Here is a 24140-nt window from a genome sequence, read left to right on the forward strand (position 1 = left end):
CTCTTCTTCCGTTGAATTCCGAACCTCATGATTCCGTTCCACATATCTTCATAGTGTCTTGTCTACAATGGAGGTCGTCTCGCCAGGGGTGCCCAACGGCCTGATTCCTCCTTCGAGTCAACCTCCATCGGTCGATCCAGCTACTGTAGTCCAGTATTTGATAGAGACTCTACAGAGCACTCTCGATGCGCTGAAAACAGACTTAGAGAGCGCGGGAAGCTTCTTATCTAAGGCAAAGTATCCTGAAACCATCCAGAGGTGCACTCGCTTTGCCAGTGAATCTCAGGTTGCGTTATATGTCCAGAAGGATGCGGTGGAAACAGAGCAGACCAATGGAGAGGAGGAGGGATCCCGTATGTTTTATCTTCTTTTCAATACGTGAAAATAAAAATCTGAGATGGCAACGCTGATTTCTTTGTATTTGAACAGCTTCTCCGGCCAGGTATATTTATACACTCACTCTCGAGTTAGCCCTCTCACCTACGACCGTTGCATCTATGGCTTTTACTCGACAGCTTCAGCCCATAGATCCGAACCTGCCAATCTCCGCTCAGGTCCATGCCACAAATCTTCCGGGCTTCCTTTCATTAACTCAGATGACCTTGAATCAGGGCACAGCCACTGTGTCTCCTCTCCAGGCACTTCACACATTTGTAAATCATGTTATTTCTCCATACTTCGATGCCTACACACGTAACCAGGAAGGGGTTAGTGGTGTGAAGGGAAGGGGGAATAACGATGCAAAGACGGGAGTGCCAGTTACCAAAAAGAAGATTGCGGAACTCAAATCAAGTCTCCTGCAGCTCCAGGAGAACATCGAAATTCCAGTACTGAATCTTCCACTGCATGAAGTTGTTCAAGCAGCCTTGGACGAGGCTCTGGCTAGAGGCATTAAACCTTCTGCTGATCTCATCCCAGCAACTGTGCTTGAAAATAGCATGGTCTTGAACAGCATCCAAAACATTGTAAACGGGTGGATTAAATCCATCCAAACCACCACATCAATGTCCCGGGATGACATCAAGGGTTCTGCAATCCAGGAAATCAATTTCTGGTTGTCGATGGAAACCGCGCTGGAAGCGATCGAGAACCAGTTACGAAGTGACGGAGTCCAACTGACTATGGATATCCTCCGGCACGCGAAACGATATAATGTAACCCTCAGCTTTTCGGCAGATACCGGGCTAAAAGAAACTACGGAGACGGTTCAGAAATACAACCAATTAATGCGAGATTTCCCGCTGGATGAGCTCTTGTCTGCCACCTCCCTGAATAAGGTCCATGATGCCTTGAATCTCATCTTTTCTCATTTAAACAAGAAACTTCGTATATGCCCATATCCTATTAAACGGTCGCTGTTGCTAGTGGAGGCTATTTCCGGTGATTTGGATACTCAAATACGTACCCTCATCCATGGGAGATCAATTATGCACTTGGGATTTAAGGAATTCCGCGCTCTGATGAGGTCCGCTCAGGTCATCTGGCGGGCTTGGGATGAAAATGTTAAGGAATTTACAAACGTTGCTCGTGATGCCATAAGACGAAGGAACGAGAAATTTATCTCCATCAAAGTTGAACCACGGCATAGCGCCATCCAAGATCGACTGAAGTATATAAATACATTCCGCAACAATCACGAACAACTCCAGCGTACCATTGTGAACGTACTCAGGCCCAACGCCAGTCATGGTGGCATGTCGTCGGGTGCTGATGGTGATGGAGCTGTCGTTGGTGAGGAAATTGGTGACGTCGATGCTTTGGAGGAGGTTTCCCAAGCTTATGCATCCTTGAAAGACGTTGACGTTTTGGATGTATCAGAAGAAGGTACTCAGATATGGATCCAGGCCGAAGCTTCGTATAACGAACGCACGTCTAGAGTAGAGAATTCCATAATTGCGCGTCTTAAGGACCGTCTTGCTACAGCAAAAAACGCTACTGAAATGTTCCGTGTCTTTTCAAAATTCAACGCCTTGCTTGTCCGACCCAAGATCCGAAGCGCCATTAGCAAACACCAGTCCGAATTGATCGAACTTGTGAAGAACGATATTGCCAAGCTGCATGAGCGATTCAAGCACCAGTATGGCAATTCCCAAGCTAGCCCAATGGCGCAGCTGCGAGATCTACCTCCCGTATCGGGTGCTATCGTGTGGGCTCGCCAAATCGAACGACAACTTGATGGTTATATGCGGAAAGTTGAGGACGTTCTGGGTGAAGATTGGGACTTGCACGCTGAAGGACAAAAGCTCCAGGCTGAAGGTAACATGTTCCGAAAGAAGCTCGATACGCGACCTATATTTCAGAACTGGCTACAGGACGTTCAAAGACGAAATATTACTATTTCCGGTCGCCTCTTTAAAATCTTCCGTAATCGTGCTGCTGGAAACGCGTTGGAACTTGATGTGAATTTCGATCCGCAGATTATTGTGCTCTTCAAGGAAGTCAGAAACCTTGTCTGGCTTAGTTACCAAGTTCCGCATGCTATCAATACCATCTCAAAGGAAGCTAAACGAGTATACCCATATGCTATTAGCCTAATCGAAAGCGTCCGAACGGTTCTACAAACAATGCGCTCGATCTCGTCTATGGCTGACGTTTCTATTCTTTTGAGTGGTTACAAAAACGACGTCCAGACCTTGATTATGAAAGGTCTTCCTTTGCGCTGGGAGTCTTTTATCCATTCCTATGAGCTCCACGTCAAGCAAGTGATAGCTAATGGGGCAGTCGATCCTTCACTGGCCCAAGGTCGAAGCGAAAGCAAACATGTTCAATTTGTTCGCAAATTTGCAGTCTCCGCTTCCGTTCTCCAATCGAAAACTTCGACGCTGTTTCAAATTAATGAGAATATACAGAAAGCTATTTCGGATCTCAAAACCTGCCCATACGATGCGTCTATCTTTCGCCAGCGCCTGGATGAGATTCAGAACGCCGTTGATAAATTGAATCTAGAAAATTATGTAAATCTCGGCTTCTGGGTCTCGAATATGAATCGGAAAATCGAACTCATTCTACAAGAGCGTTTACATCGGGCCATAAGGGAGTGGATTGTTGCCTTCCAGGAGATTAAATATGACGAGAACGGCAACCAGCGACAGATACCAGTTTATAATCAGAGCTCAAAGGCAACTGATGACGCCGAAACTCAAATCTATACCATTGAGTTCCCAAAACTTTTCCATGAGATTTCCATGAGAAACCAAGTGCTCCGCCTCGATCCTCCTCTTGAGTATGCGAGAGCAAGCTGGTTTGATCACTTTAACCAGTGGGTTGGAATTCTTTGCAACTTGGAGAAAATCAAGTCATCACGCTATAAGATGTCCATAGAGACCGACAAGGCTTTACTCTCCGAAACCCACTTCACAAACCTCCCTCAATATTGTACCAGCGAACTAGTGGAAGTATATTCGGTGGTTAGCGCAAGACTACAAGAGATCTCGGATTATGTGGATAAATGGCTACAGTTCCAGTCACTATGGGATCTTCAATCCTCCCAAGTGTATGATGTGCTTGGCGACGATTTATCCCAATGGCTGCAACTACTTCAAGAAATCCGTAAAAGCCGCACGACGTTTGATACCTCTGAAGTTGGCAAGTCTTTTGGCAATGTTAGGATCGACTATGAACAAGTACAGACCAAGGTCAATGCTCGATACGACCAATGGCAACATGAAATTTTGCATAAATTTGGCGGCAGGCTTGCGAGTCGTATGCGTGAAATTCACGATGAGATTGTTACTTCCAAGAAAGACCTGGAGAGCCAGACGCTTGAAGCATCCTCAACTGCACATGCCGTTTCGTTCATTACCATAGTCCAACGGTGCAAGCGAAAGGCACGAGTATGGGGTCCGGAGGTTGAACTCTTCCTCCAAGGTCAGGCAACTTTAACTCGCCAACGTTACCACTTCCCCGGCGACTGGTTACATGTTGAGCAGGTTCGCGACGATTGGAATGCCCTCAGCGAGCTTCTTGAACGCAAGAGCAAGATTGTGCAGGATCAGACTGATGCACTTCAGGCGAAAATCATTGCGGAGGATCGTGTGATCAGTAACAAGATTTCTGAAATCATCAATCAGTGGAATGAAGAGAAACCCGTATCCGGCTCGATACCTCCAGAGGAGGCTTCTCGAACGTTAAGTTCCTTTCAATCACGACTGGAAAGCCTACGCTCTGAATCTGAAATGGTTATGAAAGCAAAGGAGGCCCTAGATCTGCCTGGGAGTCCTGAAACGGCTCTTTCTGCAGTGCTTGAAGAAGTGCAGGATTTCATGTCTGTCTGGGCCGCATTGTCGACAATCTGGAAGAGCTTGAATGAGCTTAGGGATGTGCTTTGGAATAGCATCCAACCGAGAAAGCTTCGCCAATCCCTTGACGAGCTCATCAAGATGACGAAGGAAATGCCGAGTCGAATGCGACAGTACGCTGCCTTCGAACATATCCAGAATATTTTGCGCCAATTGCTCAAAGTCAATCCTCTCCTTTCCGACATGAAGTCGGAGGCTGTTCGAGAGCGGCATTGGCAAAAGATTTTCAAAGCTCTTAAGCCCGGGAAGCGTTTCTCTCAAACTTCCCTTACCCTTGGTGATGTTTGGGATCTGCAACTGACCTCTAGTGAATCCGTTATCCGTGACATTATTGCTCAAGCACAAGGCGAAATGGCCCTCGAGGAGTTTTTGAAGATGGTTCGCGAAACATGGCAAAACTACTCTCTTGACCTTGTCAACTACCAAAACAAGTGCCGCTTGATCAGAGGTTTCGACGACCTTTTTGCCAAATGCAGCGAAAACCTCAACTCTCTCCAGGCCATGAGGCATTCCCCGTACTATAAGGAGTTTGAAGAAGAAGCCAGTTCGTGGGAAGATAAACTGAACAGAGTCCACGTTCTCTTCGATGTTTGGATCGACGTCCAGCGGCAATGGGTGTATCTTGAAGGAGTCTTCACTGGTAATGCTGATATCAAACATCTGCTCCCTGTCGAGTCCGGACGGTTCCAGAATATCAACTCGGAATTTTTTGCTGTCATGAAGAAAGTCTACAAGTCCCCGTTTGTTCTTGACATTCTTGCTATTACTGGTGTTCAAAAGTCCCTGGAGCGGTTGGCGGAACTTCTTCATAAAATTCAAAAGGCTCTCGGAGAATACTTGGAACGAGAACGCATGTCTTTCCCACGCTTTTATTTCGTTGGTGACGAGGATCTACTTGAAATCATCGGTAACAGCAACGACACCCTCCGTGTGGCGAAGCATTTTAAGAAAATGTTTGCAGGATTATCTGGTTTGCTGATGGATGATGATAGCAATATTGTTGGCTTTAGTTCAAAGGAAGGAGAAGAAGTCAGGCTGAAACGCGAAGTGTCTCCTGTTAAGACCCCCAGAATCAATGACTGGCTCAGTGCTTTGGACATTAATATGAAATTAACGTTGGCGGAACTGCTTGCGGAGGCTATCGAACAATTTGAACCCATATATAGGGCCCCCGAAGTCGACCAGACGGCATTTAATGATTTCCTCGCAAACTACCCTGCTCAGATTGTCGTTCTTAGTAGTCAGGCCGTTTGGACCCAGGCTGTCCAAGCCGCTCTAGAAGCCGGTGGCCAGGATTTACCCACGCTTTATGATGCACAAGTGCGAGTCTTGGACTTGCTTGCTGTCACCGTCCTTGGAGACTTGGACCCCATCACAAGAAAGAAGTGCGAGCATATGATTACTGAATTTGTTCACCAACGAGACTCGATTGCGAAACTCATCGAGTTCAACGCCACGTCTCCTTCTCATTACCTCTGGCTGTTACAAATGCGACATGTATACCAAGCTGAAGGAGACTTCTTGCAACGACTGCGCGTCCACATGGCCAACGCGAAGTTGGATTATGGTTTTGAGTATCTTGGGGTTCCCGAACGCCTCGTACGAACTCCGCTGACAGATCGCTGCTTCTTGACCCTCACTCAAGCGCTGTGTCAACGACTTGGTGGCTCTCCTTATGGACCAGCCGGAACCGGAAAAACCGAGTCAGTCAAAGCCTTAGGTCTGCAGCTTGGTCGATTTACCCTAGTTTTCTGCTGCGACGATACATTTGACTTCCAAGCAATGGGCAGAATCTTCTTAGGGATTTGTCAGGTTGGCGCGTGGGGTTGTTTCGACGAGTTCAACCGTCTTGAGGAGAGAATTTTGTCGGCCGTTTCGCAGCAAATTCAAAATATCCAGATCGGGCTGAAGAATAGTAATGACGAGGAGAAAGCGCAAATTGACCTTGTTGGCCGCCGCCTGCGAGTCAACACGAACACTGGAATTTTCATTACTATGAATCCTGGATACGCTGGGCGATCTAACCTTCCTGACAACTTGAAGAAGTTATTCCGTAGCGTCGCCATGTCCAAGCCCGATAAGGAACTCATTGCGGAAGTGATGCTTTTCTCCCAGGGCTTCAAACAGGCCAAACCTTTGTCTAGACAAACTGTACCATTCTTCGACCACTGCGCCAAACGCCTGACGAAACAAGCTCATTATGACTTTGGTCTCCGTGCTTTGAAGAGTGTACTAGTTAGCTCTGGCGGACTCAAACGCTTGCGCCTTGCAAACTGCGATGGCGACCTTGGCCCCAACGAAATTATTGAACCTCAAATTATCGTTCAGAGTATTCAAGAAACAATTGCTCCCAAGCTAATTCGCGAGGATGTCGAAACCATGTTGCAGATCCAGGCTGACGAGTTCCCTGGGGTGGTGTATATCCCTGCAAACTTCGACAAGCTTACCCAAGCCATTCGTGATATCGCTGTCGAAAACCATTACGTTGCTAGCGACACATGGATTGCAAAGACTTTGCAACTCTATCAGATCCAGGGTATCCATCATGGTGTAATGATGGTTGGACGGTCGGGAGCTGGTAAGAGTGCTTCGTGGAAGACACTGCTCGAGGCCCTGCAACGGGTGGAAGGGGTGGAAGGGGTTTGTCATGTTATTGACTCGAAAGTCATGGCTAAGGAAGCCTTATATGGTAACCTTGATAGCACTACACGGGAATGGACCGACGGTCTCTTCACTGGAATTTTAAGAAAGATTGTGGATAACCTTCGCGGAGAGGACGCAAAAAGACACTGGATTGTCTTTGATGGAGATGTTGATCCGGAATGGGTTGAAAATCTTAACAGCGTGTTGGATGACAATAAGTTGCTTACTCTTCCAAATGGTGAACGTCTTAATCTGCCTCCAAATGTTCGGATTGTGTTCGAAGTGGAGACTCTTAAATACGCTACTCTTGCTACTGTCAGTCGATGCGGTATGGTCTGGTTTAGCGATGATACTGTCACCCCGAAAATGATGGTTACCAACTACATTGAGTCTTTGAAAACAAAAACCTTTGAAGATCTGGACGACGATAGCGTTCCCTCCGGCCAGTCTTCCACAAAGACCTTGGAAACACAGAATATGCTTGCGAACCTACTGGAGGTACTACTTCAGAATGACGACCTCATTCTCATAGCGCTCGAAGAAGCAAAGAAGTATAATCACATCATGGAATTCAGTGATATTCGAGCTCTCAACACCCTCTTCAGTTTACTGAACAAATCTTGCCGGAACATTCTCGAGTACAATATTCAGCACGTTGACTTCCCATTGGATCCAGAGCAAGCAGAATCTTATTTGTCAAAGAAGTTATTTTTGGCCCTTGTTTGGTCTCTTACTGGTGACTGTCCCCTTGGAGATCGAAAATCCTTTGGTGAATATGTCACGGGCTTCTCCACCATTGACTTGCCACCGCTTAATGAGTCCTCTTCCCTCATCGATTTTGACGTCTCTCTACCCAAAGCTGAATGGATTAGCTGGCAGTCACAAGTGCCATCTGTTGAGATAAATACTCACTCTGTTACGCAAACCGATGTCATCATTCCAACCTTGGACACCGTTCGCCATGAAGATGTCCTCTATTCCTGGCTTGCAGAACACAAGCCACTTCTTCTCTGTGGTCCTCCTGGTTCCGGAAAGACTATGACACTGTTCTCAGCCTTGAGGAAGCTTCCCAACATGGAAGTGGTTGGACTTAACTTTTCTAGTGCAACAACTCCAGATCTCCTGATTAAGACTTTCGAACAATACTGCGAGTACAAGAAGACCCTCAATGGCGTGGTAATGTCACCCAACCAAATTGGACGTTGGCTGGTGATTTTCTGTGACGAAATAAATCTTCCGGCTCCCGATCAATACGGAACTCAACGCGCGATTTCCTTCTTGAGACAGCTTGTTGAGCAGAACGGATTCTGGCGGACAACGGATAAAACTTGGGTAACACTTGATCGCATTCAATTTGTTGGTGCTTGTAATCCTCCAACTGATGCTGGCCGTACTCCTCTTGGTGAACGCTTCCTTCGTCATGCTCCCCTCATCATGGTCGACTATCCTGGTGAGCTCTCCCTTATGCAAATCTATGGAACTTTCAACTCTGCTATACTCAAGATTATACCTTTGCTTCGTGGATATTCTGAAGCTTTAACCAAAGCGATGGTTCAATTCTACCTAGAGTCTCAAGCTAGATTCACACCCGCGATCCAACCTCATTATGTTTACTCTCCTCGAGAACTCACAAGATGGGTCCGTGGTATCTATGAAGCAATAAAGCCGTTGGAGAATTTGTCTCTTGAGGGTCTTGTTCGTATTTGGGCCCATGAAGCCCTGCGATTGTTCCAGGATAGGCTCGTCGGTGAAGACGAAAGAGAGTGGACTTCAGATGCTGTGAAGCGCATTTCACTGGAGAATTTTCCCACAATGGACGAACAGAAGGCATTGGAGGCCCCAATTTTGTTCTCCAATTGGCTGTCTAAGAACTACGTCCCAGTTGAACAGGAGCAGCTTCGTGAATTTGTCAAAGCCCGACTGAAGACTTTCTGCGAGGAAGAGGTTGACGTGCCTCTTGTTCTCTTCAATGATGTCCTAGAGCATGCTCTCCGCATCGACCGTGTGTTCCGCCAGCCACAAGGGCATCTCATTCTCATTGGTGTAAGCGGAAGCGGTAAAACAACATTATCCCGTTTCGTTGCTTGGATGAATGGTCTCAAAGTGTTCCAAATCAAGGTCCATGGAAAATACTCGGCTGAAGACTTTGATGAAGATCTCAGAAGTGTTCTCCGACGAGCAGGATGTAAAGGCGAAAAGATTTGTTTTATTATGGACGAGTCCAACGTTCTTGATTCAGGCTTCCTGGAACGGATGAATACTCTTCTTGCCAACGCTGAAGTCCCCGGTCTCTTTGAAGGGGACGAATTTGCCTCGTTGATGACTGCTTGCAAGGAGGGCGCACAGAGACAAGGGCTCTTGTTAGACTCCCAGGAGGAACTCTACAAATGGTTCACGCAACAAATTGTCAAGAATTTACATGTTGTTTTTACCATGAATCCTCCTGAGGATGGCCTCTCTTCCAAAGCCGCGACAAGTCCCGCGCTTTTCAATCGATGCGTCCTCAACTGGTTCGGCGATTGGTCAGACCAGGCTCTATTCCAGGTCGGCTCGGAACTTACCCAATCCGTGGATCTTGACAAGCCCAACTTCATTGCACCGGATAGCATTCCAGTTGCTTATCGTGGTCTTCATCTCCCAGCGTCCCACCGAGAAACCGTTGTTAATTCTATGGTTTATATTCACTACTCGCTTCAGAAATTCAACCAACGCCTACTGAAGCAGCAGGGTCGAACAACTTATCTCACTCCACGCCATTATCTCGACTTTGTCGCTCAATATGTCAAACTTTTTAATGAGAAGCGCGAAGATTTGGAGGAACAGCAACGCCATTTGAACGTTGGCCTTGAAAAGCTCCGTGATACTGTGGAAAAGGTCAGCGAATTGCGTCAGAGTCTTGCCGAGAAGAAGCGTCAACTCGAACAGAAAGATGTGGAAGCAAACGAAAAGTTGCAACGTATGGTCGCTGATCAACAAGAGGCTGAGCGACGGAAAGCGGCATCTCTTGAAATTCAGGCGGCACTTGAAAAGCAAGAAAAGGAAGTAGCCCGACGGAAAGAAATTGTCCTCGGCGATCTTGCTCGGGCTGAGCCTGCGGTCCTTGAAGCCCAGAAGAGTGTAAGCAATATCAAACGGCAGCAGCTTACTGAAGTCCGTGCCATGGGAAGTCCACCTGCTAGTGTCCGGCTTGCCCTTGAGTCAGTCTGCACGCTACTTGGCCACAAAGTGGACAGCTGGAAGACTATCCAAGCGATTATCCGTAGGGATGACTTCATTGCCAGCATTGTCAATTACGACAACGAGAAGCAAATGACCCGCCCCCTCAGGAACAAAATGAAAAGTGATTACCTTACCAAGGACGAATTTACCTTCGAAAGAGTAAATCATGCCAGCAAAGCATGTGGGCCACTTGTTAAATGGGTTGAAGCTCAAGTGAACTACTCAGAAATCCTGGATCGAGTCGGACCTCTCCGAGATGAAGTCGAACACTTAGAACAGCAGGCACTGCAAACCAAGGCCGAAGCACAGGCTATCGAAAATACCATCAACATTCTGGAAAGTAGTATCGCGACGTACAAGATCGAATATGCAGGACTTATCAGCGAAACCCAAGCCATCAAGACGGAAATGTCACGCGTGCAGTTCAAGGTTGATCGAAGTGTTCGTCTGCTTGACAGCCTCTCCTCTGAAAGGTCTCGTTGGGAAGAAGGAAGCAAGTCTTTCGAGACGCAGATATCCACTCTTGTCGGAAATGTCCTCATTGCGGCAGCCTTCCTTGCATATGGTGGTCTGTATGATCAGCAATTCCGAAAATCGATGATCGATGACTGGCTATACCAATTATCCCAGTCAGGTATCAGCTTCAAGCCCCACAACCCTATTACAGAGTTTTTGTCGAACGCCGACGAGAGGCTCTCCTGGCAAGATCACTCGCTCCCGGTGGATGATCTTTGCACAGAAAATGCGATTATTCTGAAGCGTTTCAACAGATACCCTCTTATCATTGACCCATCTGGCCGCGTTACCGAATTTTTGCAAAAGGAGAACAAAGATCGGAAGCTCACTGTTACCAGCTTCCTTGATGACTCGTTTATTAAACAGCTGGAGAGCGCATTGCGATTCGGAAACCCGATCCTCATCCAGGATGCCGAGTATCTGGATCCTATTCTAAATCACGTTCTCAACAAAGAGTACCAGAAGACTGGTGGCCGTGTCCTTATCCAACTAGGTAGACAGGAAATTGACTTTTCACCCTCCTTTAAACTGTTCTTGTCAACAAGAGATCCCTCTGCAACCTTTGCACCGGACATCTGCAGTAGAACGACTTTCGTTAACTTTACTGTCACTCAGAGTAGCCTGCAAACTCAATCCCTTAATGAGGTCCTGAAGTTCGAGCGACCTGATGTTGATGAGCGCCGAACCAATCTCATTAAACTTCAAGGCGAATTTAAGATTCACTTACGCCAACTGGAGAAACGCCTCCTTCAAGCCTTAAATGAATCTAGAGGCAATATTTTGGACGACGACAATGTCATCGAGACCCTGGAAACATTGAAGAAGGAAGCTGGTGAAATTTCGCATAAGATGGTCGAAACTGAGGGGGTTATGACGGAAGTTGAACATATCACACTCCAGTATGACATCATTGCGCGGTCTTGCAGTGCTGTTTTCGCTGTCCTGGAACAACTTCATCACCTCAATCATTTCTATCAATTCTCCCTGCATTATTTTGTCAATATCTTTCACACGGTACTTCATCAAAATAAACGCCTCGCCCAGGAAAAGGACCATGCTGCGAGAGTCAACATTATTCTCCAAGACCTGTTCATCACTGCCTATCAAAGAACTTCATTTGGTCTGCTCCAAAAGGATCGAATTACTCTTGCAATGCTTTTAGCCCAGGCTTCACCTTATACAATGGATAAGGGCATAATCGACACTATTCTAGACACGAGCGTTGAGGGGTGTGACGTATCCTTAGACAAAAATCTTGAAGACACCATGATGGCCAAGGCGTCGCAAATGTCGCTTTTTAAATCAACTATCGCTTCCGTTACCTCTGAAGATTGGGAAAAATTCCTCACAGAAGAGTTTGCAGAGAATTTTGTCCCTACAGTATGGGAGGAGGGCACGATACCACGTGACCAGCAACTGCGGTCGCTTCTCTTGGTGAAACTCTTCCGCATTGACAGATTCGTCCCTACAGCTGAGCGTTTTGTTACTGAAGTCTTTGGGCGGGAACTTTTTGAAGGCAGCGGAGATCTCAAGGATGTTGTCGAACAGGTCACTGCCACTGCACCAATTTCCCTAAGCTCGAGCCCTGGTTTCGATGCTAGTTATAAAGTGGATGGACTTGTTGAACGCATGCGCGCAACATGCGCAAACATTGCCATGGGTTCGAACGAAGGACTTGAAAGTGCAGACAAAGCTATCAGCAACGCAGCAGCAACGGGCACATGGGTTCTTGTCAAGAACGTGCACCTCGCACCGTCCTGGCTTCAGAGTCTCGAGAAACGATTGGACTCTCTCAAACCACATAGCAATTTTAGACTCTTCCTCTCCATGGAGTCGAGCCCGAAGATACCAGTTAATCTCATTCGGGCTTCCCGCGTGCTGATGTATGAACAGCCGGCGGGTGTTCGTGCGAATATGAAGGATTCACTCTCGTCCTTGTCTCTTAGAGCCAGTAAACCGCCCGTGGAGAAAGCCCGTATCTATTTGCTGCTCTCTTTCATACATGCAGTTGTTCAGGAGAGGCTTCGTTATGCACCTAACTTGGGATGGAAGGGTTTCTGGGAATTTAACGACAGTGATGTAAGTAAATTATATCCGCTCCCCTCCAACTTTCCTTCCTTAACCTAAATGTTGAACTATGCAACTAACGTCATGAACCACACAGTACGAATGCTCCGCATTTATAATCGACACCTGGGTCGATTTAATCTCCCAAGGTCGTTCCAACGTTGCCCCACAGAAATTCCCATGGGATCTACTCCGCACCCTAATCACAGAAACTTATGGTGGGAAAATCGATGACAGCGAAGATTTCCAACTGCTCGAGAATCTTGTTAACACCATTTTCACACCCGCAGCGTTCGAGGACGAGCACAATCTTGTCCCAGGGGTTGAAGGCGACGAATGCCTCAAACTGCCCTCGGGCACCAACATTCGAGATTTCGTCCAATGGGTCAATCGCCTCCCCGAGCGCGAGCCACCTACGTACCTGGGACTTCCGGCCAATGCAGAGAAGCTGCTGCTGGTTGGATATGGCAAAGCGGTGATATCCAATCTTGCGAAGGTGACTACCCTTCTTGATGAAGGGGAGCAGCTGATGGTTGAAGCTGCAGCTATTTGATTAAGAAAATCGAAGCAGGAGGTGGATTTGCTTTTTTTTTTTCTTTGTTGATTTATAAGAGTCATGAAAAAGGCCAAAAAACAAGCGCCTTTTTAGGCGTTTGGGGCATACATATATCTCTGGTTTACTGTTTCGGCAACTTTTCTTTCGTGCTTTGTTTTGGTGGAAAGATTACAGGAGGATATACCCAGACTACAATTTCCCTTTCTACTCTCTGGCCTTTCGTTTCTTACTTTTTCTATCACTTTTGATCTCCTTCCTTTTTAACCCATCTCTTTTGTACCAATGTGTTAGAATGGCTTGGCTTGCTATTTTGATTTTCTCTTCGTCTTAATGTATTGCTATCAATCCCCTGGCCTAGAGATTACCTGTTTCCTTCGTACTCCTATTTTTTCCCCTGTCGCCATTCTATATGTCTTCTATCTCTTCATTTTCCCTCCTTGCTACTACTGTGACTATATTGAGAACCTTCTACCTTTTTTCTCACCCCTTTAAGCTACAATATAGCCTTCTGCTTTGTAATTAACCCGTCCTCTTCGGGGCGAGATATCGAATGCATTGTTTGTTGGCTCTTTCAGGTCCCACCTGCTGCTTGCTTCCGTGTTTGCCCCTGAGTCTCCTGGAATTGGTCCACCAGAACATGGTGTCGATCTCCCTCAGTCTGATTGATGGATCCGCACTAAACCATTTCTTGCCTGGAATTCTCTCTCTCCCGAAGTCACGACAATCGAGTACGATTCCCGTGACATCTTGGCGGGTGATGTCAGCCAATCCTTCGTTCAAACAAGCCTCTGTTGGTTTGCACCATTTGCACTCAGTCGGGTCTCTCAGCAGTTCATATTATTTTTTTTCTTCAATCCTTTTTCATCTTTTCTTTTAATCCGTTCTCCTCTCCTCATGCAGCCCTACTTGGATTACGGCTTGCTGCTTGCCCTGATAGAGAGACAAGCAAAAGAGCAAATGTGAACCTTTTCATATCTAGCCCTCCTCCCCTTTCAGCTTATAATTTGGTTTTCGATAGGCTATCTCTATTTTCTGACTTGTTTCTTCCTAGACTATTTCCAACATGAAACGCCCCCCAAGACTTCGTACAAATACCGGGGTCAACGCATCAACATCTTCAAATTCCATTCTCTGGCGTTTCCCATTGTTGCAGGTAAACGATATCAGGCTGCGGGCATGGGATGTAGGAGTTCAAATACCCGGCTTGCGTATTCTGCTTGGTAGGCTGGTTCGCTTTTCTCTTTAACAGCAGATACCTAGATATCTTAACACGTGTATTATCTATTTGTTTATATAAACTGTTATGCTTTATGTCATGGTGTTATGTTGTTCCCGGTTACAAGGATTGATCCCCCCTCCATATTCTGTGGTTGAGTTGGAAGTATATAGAACTCTTCCATATGCTAAATGCAGTGTTTACCAGCCTTCCTATCTTCCCTCAGGACAAATCTACAGATATCTACTTCGAATGAGGACCTTTTCCCGCCCTCACCACCCATCCCCGTCATAGACACTCCAGATCTCCTGAAGCCCATACCTCCTATCTCAACCGAAACCAACCCATATTCAAACCCCGCCTTCTCAGCTCCCAATGGAACACAGTCGCAAAACCCCCAGCCCTCAACTCCAAAGCATGCATTCAGCAAAGAATCCAGCTCCCAACCGCTCCATTCCCCGACCCTAGCAATCTTCACCGCCACAAAGGAAGCAGACATCCTCTCCGCCCTCCGCCTCGTCTCCGACAGCGTCGCCCAACAACGCCAAATCGCCATAAAATCCATAATCTGCCACCCAGCCATCCAGGCCCTATCGATCATAACCTTCCTCACAATCGCCAAACTTCTCTACACAGGCTCCCCCAGCGACCTCGTCCTCATGCTCACACTCTGGACACTGGCGGGGTTATTCGCCCTCCTCGCAATTCGACACATGGTCCGTGGTTACTCCGCCCTCGCTGAGCACGTGGGGAACTGGTCATGGCTCTCCGCCAGCTCCGTCAATGGCATTTCGCACCGCAGAGATGAGATTCTCGTCACGAAATGTGGAGAGGATATCATAGCCGTGCTCGTGCTGAGGATTGCGAAGACGGTGAATAGCACGGATACTGTCTGTTTGCGGCCACGGTTCTCTAGACGTAAGAGCTCTGCGAGGTGGACGGGTATTATTCGTGCATGGAGTGTTAGGCAGACGGATCGACATCAGGGGGTGGGTAGAAAGCTGCTGGAAGAGGCTGTGGCGTATTGTCGATTGCGGACCCTTGATGGACCAGTTTTTGCGGTTGATCATGCTAACGCTACTTTGATGCTGCCCAATGTATTTAACGTCAAATTTCGGGAGCATGAGAGGTGGGCATGGGGCCTTTTGGAGGCGGTTATTTTGGAGCAGAGCGGGCGGTAGATTTGCTGCCTTTTTCTCGTTTTTGGTGTTTCTTTTCCCTCAGTATATGATTTGACAAGATAATCATGATGCCTTCGTTTTACCCACATGATACCCCTCAATTGATTAACTTATTTAGCAAGCTGGATTTGCTACTTTCTTCTCCGTATTTGCATTTTCCTCTTTTCATTTTTCCTTGGATATTTCCATTGCCATTTCTCCCTTCTCTTCTGGATACATATATTAATTGATTTATTGGGGTGGGTTGATATGGTATACCAGCAAAAGAGCAAAGACGGATTTTTGCAAGGGTGGCAGAACAGAAGTTACAAATTGAAAGGACGGTCCCATGAGAATCTCCGCTGGTTTTGATTTCACGATTTTTTGTCGTTCTACATCACTTCTGTGGGTTTTGGAGGCTTCGCTGGCCTAACAAGGACATACAAAGGAAGATATCAATTAAATTTCATTTCCTCATTGGGTTGACTCTCCTCCGAACTCTGGTAGCTTTATATATTCACTTGCCTACTTTTTAATCCTACCCGTGCACTACTATCCTTTCGCTTTCTACTAAATTGAAAAGGACTCAGAGTCGGGCATTTTACATTCCGACGCAGTGTTGTCATAGCAGAAGAAAAGTACAGTACTCTTTCCAACGAAAAAGCGATCGAGTGCGGGGTAATCGGGCGCAATCCCTAGTTATGGCGCAGTGTTACAACGTCAGCCTTTTGTGTTTCGTGGACGCATGATAAGTGAGCAGTTAACTATCCTGCTATTTGCTTGATTTAGGATGTGTGATAGTGGGAAATGACTATGGGGATACGTCAACAGCATATTTTTCATTGGGAGTTAAAATTTGATGCCCAGCTATGCTTCTTTCATGTTGGTTCAATACTGCAGAGTTTACATGCTTCGATGTTTTAAGTGAGGGAAGGTTGAGAAACAGGATTACCCAAAAATAAAAAATAAAGAAAAGAAAAGAAAAGAAAAGAAATGTAAGTAAAATGAAAAAGAAAAATTGAAAAAGGAAAAAGAAAAAAGGAAACCATGAAAGAACCGGCAAGATCCCACCATAAACTCATCATTGATTCAAGAATGGTAGATATGAACTCCTCCGAACTCTGAGTTCAAGGGACCTACAAAGTAACCAACTACATATGCAGAGAAAACCCCACTGCAGCTGGAAACCTTGCCACGAAAGTTCCAGCGAACATCAACATTAAATTCTGATGTCTTCTTGCACGTCAATGGCGTCAAAATGCCGGATTTCCGAACAACCAACAGGCTCGAAGTATGCCTCGAACAAACCAGGTAACAATACCTAGGTGTTTGACGTGCCTGATGCAGCTTGGATTCCATGTCAACAAGGATAACAATTTTAGAACCCAATTAAATCGCACGGTTTCACATCGAGATCCAGGATCCAACAATGGTTCCCGGTTGAACGGGGGTTGATTGTCTCGTTTCAGAATTAAGCGGGTGGAGGTTCCTACTCATTAACGTTGACTGAAGTATCATCATAACCTTTTGACATTGCACTGCTTTTTGAAAATCGAAGTAAAAGGAACAATGGCTGAGTTGAGCTAAAAGAATTATGTGACATCTTCTGGCAAAACCCTGTTTTTATGCCACAGCGGATGAGCCAAAGAAAGATTGGCGGTTGAACCACCTAACTTTTATATTATTATTATTATTATTATTATTATTATTATTTAACCAGTTAATGGCCTTGGGAGGCATAACTAACTAGCTGTGGAGGCGGTTCCACGGAGCTTGTCTCAATTTCACATGGACATCCAGATGAGCAAACCTCTAAGTGCTGTGATCATAAAGATTCAATCAACCATACTTGCGGAATTGGAACTTACAGATACTGGAAATTCAGCGACTAACAGTGATAGTTTTGAAAGCCTTCGCCACACATTGTCAGGAGGGCAACGCCTCCGCAACGCCATTTGCCCTCCAGAGCACCGGCACATATGACCCATACGAGGAATTGGCGGCACTTCTGGAGCTAGATGACTTTATCCCGTTAGTTACGTGAATAGGCATCTAATTGTGCAGGCGCCGCACGCATGACAGAATGAGATTGAGCAGTTCGACTCCTTTTTGTATGAATGCTCAAGGTCTCTGGGTTTCTGAGGCTAACTAGTAAGTTACTGTCTGCGTGCCTATGAGATTGCTGCAGCATCGGTCTTAATAAAAAGCTGGAGCACGAATTCGGGTTCGAAACTGTTGCGATCATTTAGTTATTCTATTTTAACTTGCTTTATATGAAAGACAACATTTGATATTGTGATGAGCAAGATGCTTAATCAATCTCACAACCAGCGAACCATGGGTTTGCTTTGTTCGGCTTTTGAGAGTCCAAACTTGTCATTCTCTGGATGGGGTCTTTGAACAACTCATCAGAGATTGTTCGGCCATTCGGAGGAATGACCTATAGGAATGACAGTCTGCTATCTGATCCTCCCACAGTGTTTCAAGGACCTGCCTGGCATTTGACTTCTTCATTCACTGACATGTGTCATGATCCCATTAAATCTTTGTAGGACCCAAAAATGGAAACGTTATCAAATGGGACAATCCTACCACAGTTGCAAAGAAGAAAATGTCAATACATGAAATGAAGAGAAAGATCTGGGGGTTCGTCCAGGAGAAGGAAAAACCGTTATCGTGCGATTTATTTAATTTCTCATTTCACATCTAACTAGATAAACTCTCTGTGCTCATTTCTTAAGTTTCAACCGCTCTCCAACTTCTTTCTGCTCTCCTCCACAACTGCCCCCATTAACCCAAACAACAGTCCCGAGAAATCCAAACAGAAGATCCGGTCGCCTCTGCTCTTGAAATTTCACATCAATATGTAGTCCGGTCTTTTCGCACAAACATAGGAAACACTGAAAAACCATTCTCCCCTTTCCCATATTTGGCACCCTGACATGGCGGAATGCGGAGTGCCTTGACAATTCCCGGACAGTCAACTGAAGAGAACGAGCTCCAATCCAGAGAGAGATACACGGGAACAGCACCACAGCCTCAGAAGCAATCTCTTCGCCTATTCGAAACCGTAGACAGGATTTCCCAACTATAAATTGGTTAGAATATCAGGGTCACGGTAGCAGAAACAATTATTGCCCCGCAGACTGTCCTCCCTCTTCCAGAGAAAGACGTAGGGTGAGGTGTAATTAGAATGTAAAACAGAATATACCACTTACACCCTTGAGGACAAACACCACCTTTTTCGTCACCAAGGGGAGGCAACATCGATTAGCAGTGCTTATAGAAGCGTTGCCAGTGTCAAGGCAAGCAAAGAGGGGGGGGGTACGGTGAATGTGCCATCAAATGGCAAAACAACAGAAGTTGTCGAGGTGCAAATCCGCATGTACTCTACTATACTTACATCTTGGGTATTTACAGTCTGTAGAATCAGGTCAGCTTCAGGCCGATTCGAGTCAAATTTCTCCCTTTCTCTAATATGCAAAGGGCCAACACTTAGGGGGTTGGGGGGGAATAAAAGGAAAAGCATACCTTGCGCTTCTTGCCAGGATACTTCGTACCATCCAGCAAAATAACAACTCTTCGAATAATCTAAAAAAAAAATAACATCATTCAAAACAAAAAGTGAGTTCAATTAGCGAATCAAGACCTACCCATATTTACTCTTTTTCTTTCTCCTCTTGTGCTTTTTCTTGCCGCAACCAACAAGGATGAATATCAACAAAACATCATAAAGGAAAGAAACCTTGAGAAGCTTAAGTAATGCGATGAATATATATATATATATATATAAAAGCCAATGGAAAAAAACACAAAAACATACCTCCTTCAAACGGATGATCAGGACCGCCCGGATGGTGTCGTAGACATCTTTCTGCATCCGTATCACACCTCCACGACGGGCAAGACGACTGTGTGCGGGTCGAAGATTAGTATAATTAGAGTATATGGGCTTCAGTCTCTGAATATGGGGAGTGTCCAATATTCCAGCCCAACAGCATAACATGTTCAACTCTTGAAAAAGGGGCTTAGAGCAAACCGGATCGCAGGCTTAGCTATAGAGCAGGAAAAACGTTAAAAATAAAAATAAAAAATAATCTAGTTATTATATAATATAGTCTGCAGCCGAAACAGCAGATATGAGATTTGGGTTTGGCATGCATAAAAGAAAAGAAACAGGTGGTTAGAGGGGAGAGGGGGGGGGGTGCAGGGGTCCAAATATCACACTTACTAACTCCCATGATGTTATCACGCAGGCGCTTCCTGGATGTTTGAAAATGATTGAAAGATGCTGTGGTTAGAGTTCTCTTCTTCTTTATGCAGAGAATATTAATATAAGGGTATGTTGCAATCAGGGGGGTATAGAAGGTTGGTATCTATCACTTAAGGACAAAGTGCTTCAAAAAGGAAAAAATACATATATACGTAAAACTCACTGGAGTCGTCTAGGAACGAAGTGAGCAACATTTGAGCTAGTCCAGCCTTTTCGAGAGTGGATGGTTCCCATTCCTTTTATTTATTTATTTATTTTTGGTTTTGTGATGTGTGAGATTTCGAAGGAAGGGTTGTTGCTGTGAGAATGTAGGGGAGTAATGGTGGGCAATTTGAATGGTAGAGGGAGGAGGGAAAGGTTGGTTGGATGGGAAGAAAAGAGCAGGATGTGTAGAGGAAGAGATGGGGGCCATGGGAGGCATGGAGAGGTAGTGTGTTGCTCTGTTGCTGTGTTCCCGCTGCTGTGTTATGTGGGTTGATATACCCTGGCTGGGTGGGGAGAGGGGTTGGGAGGGAGGGAGAAGAAATTTATCGGCAGATCTTGGATGGCTTCGATTCGATGCTTGAGGGAGAGACATCGCAATCTCATGTGAGGTAGCGAGAAAAGGAAGAATATATATATATCGAGTTCAGTTTTCTAATCAGAACAGCAGGAAAAGCTTTCCGGTGTCATTCAATTGTATTAATAAGAATATGTGATGGGAGGGGTTTGTATGCCTCCGATCAGGGACGCATAACGCCATAGTCAAGTACAGGCGGGTTGGACGTTCAACGCATACATAAAACATAAAGGGGTTCAAAGAGGGGGGGAACAGGAGAAAAAAGCATAATCAGAGAACACAACAGCCCAACGCCAGTTCATAAGTCAAACCGTGATAAAACGACCGAATTGCCTCGCTTACATGATGGGGGAAGAGAAAAAGAGAAAAACGCGGGTTTAAGAAATAAAAGTTGCTTCCAGATAGAGAGTACCATGCTCACTCTCTTCTGAGTCACCAATGCGGACTTGCAGTGGGAGCTTGTCTTGTGGAGCATACTGCAGGTAGCGTTAGCATTACAGACTTCATTTTTGCAACTAGGATTTGGCCACCGGGCCCAGCTCCTTCTTACCTGAAAAATGTATGGCTTCGTTCCTGCAACGCTTCCAGCTATGGATTTAATAATCCCTGGAACCTCTGCCATAACATCAACACGATCAAGACGCCGGCCTAGAGAACCCTCCAAAACCGCACTGACGGGTTCACCGTCCTTTGTCTTTCCATCCCAGGTGAGCCTGACCGACTTAGGTTGCGGCCAGGAAGTATAGTCGTCTTTTTCGGATTCGAGATGCACTGCCGGTTGCACCGGTCCAGCACACACGATCTCGCCGCCCTTCACGACGCCGCCAACACTCACAACAGTAGATCCGTACGAAGGCGGGGTTGTGTACTCCATGAACACGGCAGAGTATGCTGGAGATTGGAAAGTTCCAAAATTCCACCGTGCAGCTAGAGAGGGCACAAGACAATGGTTAGGGTTTTTCCATCACACGTACACCAGAGAGAAGATAGTGCTGGTTCTTGGTTTCCTTGTTTTGGATGGATAGTGACAGGGACATACCAAGATGATGGGGTTTCATGCCTTGGAGGGCATGGATAAACACCCCGCGGCCTTTGAAATCAATCTCCCTTTCCGGAGAAATAATAGAGCCCTCGACCTGGCATCGTGGCCAAAAGACATGGCGCATGCTGCCCCACGGATTTTTAGGATCCGTGCCAAAGTATGAGGTGCCATCTCTTCCGGCGGCGAAACCGGGGGCGGTCCGTTTCAGAGTGACGTTGACCAAGCTATCCGGATTCATGGCTGATTTGACGGTGTAGGTGTCGCCTTCAGCGTTGAGGGTGAGGGCAATATTTTCTCCGCCAAAGGAGAGCATGTCCTCATCGAACATGTAATCGCGGATCGAGTCGGAGCACCACCTATGTTCCGACTTGCCATCCGTGGCATAGATCTTGGAGTTGAAATGGCAGGTCGTGTGGATTCCGCTGCGATCAAGAAAGAAGAAGAGAAAAAAGAAAAGCCTTAGTACACTTGTCCTAGGAGAAAAGAAGAGGGCTTCACAATCTCTCGATAGTTCTCACGCGACATTGCTATAAATAACCTGGAGCATGGCGATATCTCCATTATCTGAGAAGAGATAGAAGGTCTGGGTCTCCACGCAAGTAGATTGCATTGCCTTCCATCGCAGGTCATCCTTTGTCAATTCGTGGTATGAGGTTGGCTGCCCATGTGCCTGTGCCTGTGCCTGTGCCGCGACTGACTGGATGGCGCTTGGGCCATAGATGGGTTCTTGAGTGCCGGCAACATTGGCCAACCTAAATTGCCAAGGGAAGGGGTTAACAGCAGGATTACCCAGGGTGCCCACAGAGGCAGAACAGAACATATGGATGGATATGGACCTACGTTTGCTTGAACCAGTTCATGATGTGGGAGAATGGAGCTGGCAAAGGGGTGGCAGAGAACAGGGAGAGAGGATGAGGAGAGAGGAGAGAGACGAGACGATGAGGTTAAAAGGGAGAGGGGAAGCGCAGAGGGAAGCGCAGAGTGAGGGGACAGTGAGGGGGGGGAAAGGTCTGAGGCTAACCCCGGATAAACCACGGGTCCGGGGCTAGGCCGTATGCGGCAAGACAACGCGCCCAGCCGAAGAGCAACAGAGCAGGGAAATTCTGAAACCCGGGAAGGAAGCAGCCCAAGCAGGGAAGCAAGGGAAGCAGGCAGAATCCAATGGCTACCAAGGTACGGGTATGCAGCAGCAAGGAAAAACGCACAAGTCCGGCCCAAGAACTTTGCGCTGAAAGGAGCGGGCTGAGTCATCGTGCCACGGTTTGAACTTGCCCAACTAACTACTTTTGGCGCGCTAGGTAAGCGGGCGCTTAGCATGTGACTTGGCTGCTTAGGCTCAGAGCAAGCAGCAGCACGCAACTGCTAAAATTCTGCTGGACGGCAGAAAACGACAACATCCGAACCCACGACGGCCAACAACCTGGGGGAAGACACACCGACGGACAAGCCAAGTTCCCCCCTGCACCCAGTTCCGTTTTGCCCGACTTCCTACCCTCTGCCGTTCCCCGCGACAATGGCTCAGAAGGCGGCCGCAAAGGACGTGATCGTCAAGCTTATCGTGGGCGCGGGACAGGCCAGCCCCAGTCCTCCTGTCGGTCCCGCCCTTGGAAGCAAGGGTGTCAAGAGTATGGATTTCTGCAAGGTATGCCAAATCAATTCTCCTCTCTATTCCTTATGCCCCTTTTTCTATCCCCTAAGTGATGACCCTTCTTAATTTTCTGCTTCTTCTACAAACTTACAGGAATTCAACGCCCGCACCGCACACATTGAAACCGGAATCCCTATCCCCACCCTCGTCACCATCCGCCCCGATCGATCATTCACCTTCGACATTCGAAGCCCAACTACATCCTGGCTGCTGTTCAAAGCCGCAGACATCGAAATGCGCAAGGGACGGCTTCGGGGCACGGAGTCACCGGGCAAAGTCTACATCGGCAAGGTGTCGCTGAAGCATATCTATGAGATTGCGAAGATCAAGCAATCCGAGGTGCGGCTGTCGGGAATAGCTTTGCAGTCGCTCTGCAGGAGTGTCATTGCCCAGGCTAAGACGATTGGTATTGAGGTTGTTCCGTGACTCTGCTGTGAGACCGGGGGAGGGTGTTGAGTATTTTGGGTTGGAGGGCATCTAGTGCTTGATTTGCTTCTTCTCTTTTCTTCTTCTTTATTTCTTTCCTTATTTTACTTGTTTTAGCACTGGCAATTGCGACGGCGTTTTTTGAGATGGATTTTTTCCCACGTATTTTATCAATGGGATCATACCCAATCGGTTGATGTTGCATATTTTACATTCCCAGCAGGACCGCTGTATGATACAGTATATTTGTCATATATACAGACAATCAGATCACTCAATTTCTGGGGAAGACGATATTTTCCGTGATGCACTGATCAACAACAACAACAACAACAACAAAAACAAACACAGGTGTCCGGCTCAATTCCCGCTCCACATCTCTTTTCTTGCATATTTGCATATTTGCATATTTTCACTTTATGGCGGGGATGGCGGGGACGTGGAAGACTTTGGCGGAAGAGCTACATCCCCGCAACTCGGCCCACGGAAAAAATTCAAATCTGCAAGGTATTATATC

At 46.6% G+C, this 24140-nt stretch overlaps 5 protein-coding genes across 5 annotated transcripts; 3 read left to right on the forward strand and 2 right to left on the reverse strand.

Annotated features, from left to right (window-relative positions):
- Nucleotides 1-67: 67 nt before the first annotated feature.
- Nucleotides 68-13296, forward strand: PADG_05568 (dynein heavy chain, cytoplasmic; the record flags this gene model as incomplete). Its single annotated transcript, XM_010762752.1, has 3 exons — nt 68-353; nt 430-12755; nt 12841-13296. 3 exons carry the CDS (start codon nt 68-70, stop codon nt 13294-13296), a joined length of 13068 nt encoding a protein of 4355 aa, XP_010761054.1.
- A 1066-nt stretch (nt 13297-14362) lies between these two features.
- On the forward strand, nt 14363-15696 carry PADG_05569 (uncharacterized protein; the record flags this gene model as incomplete). The annotated part of the gene is made up of 2 exons (XM_010762493.1): nt 14363-14519; nt 14723-15696. 2 exons carry the CDS (start codon nt 14363-14365, stop codon nt 15694-15696), a joined length of 1131 nt encoding a protein of 376 aa, XP_010760795.1.
- Nucleotides 15697-18733: 3037 nt separating this feature from the next.
- Nucleotides 18734-19681, reverse strand: PADG_05571 (uncharacterized protein; the record flags this gene model as incomplete). Its single annotated transcript, XM_010762494.1, has 4 exons — nt 18734-18763; nt 19079-19096; nt 19207-19266; nt 19499-19681. 4 exons carry the CDS (start codon nt 19679-19681, stop codon nt 18734-18736), a joined length of 291 nt encoding a protein of 96 aa, XP_010760796.1.
- A 1203-nt stretch (nt 19682-20884) lies between these two features.
- On the reverse strand, nt 20885-22369 carry PADG_05572 (uncharacterized protein; the record flags this gene model as incomplete). Its single annotated transcript, XM_010762495.1, has 4 exons — nt 20885-20983; nt 21058-21434; nt 21547-21971; nt 22068-22369. 4 exons carry the CDS (start codon nt 22367-22369, stop codon nt 20885-20887), a joined length of 1203 nt encoding a protein of 400 aa, XP_010760797.1.
- A 693-nt stretch (nt 22370-23062) lies between these two features.
- Nucleotides 23063-23623, forward strand: PADG_05573 (ribosomal protein L11; the record flags this gene model as incomplete). The annotated part of the gene is made up of 2 exons (XM_010762753.1): nt 23063-23191; nt 23291-23623. The coding sequence occupies 2 exons, from the start codon at nt 23063-23065 to the stop codon at nt 23621-23623; spliced, it is 462 nt and encodes a 153-aa protein (XP_010761055.1).
- Nucleotides 23624-24140: the final 517 nt, after the last annotated feature.

This window comes from Paracoccidioides brasiliensis (assembly GCF_000150735.1).
Source record: "Paracoccidioides brasiliensis Pb18 unplaced genomic scaffold supercont2.6, whole genome shotgun sequence".
Taxonomy (NCBI): Eukaryota; Fungi; Ascomycota; class Eurotiomycetes; order Onygenales; family Ajellomycetaceae; genus Paracoccidioides; species Paracoccidioides brasiliensis.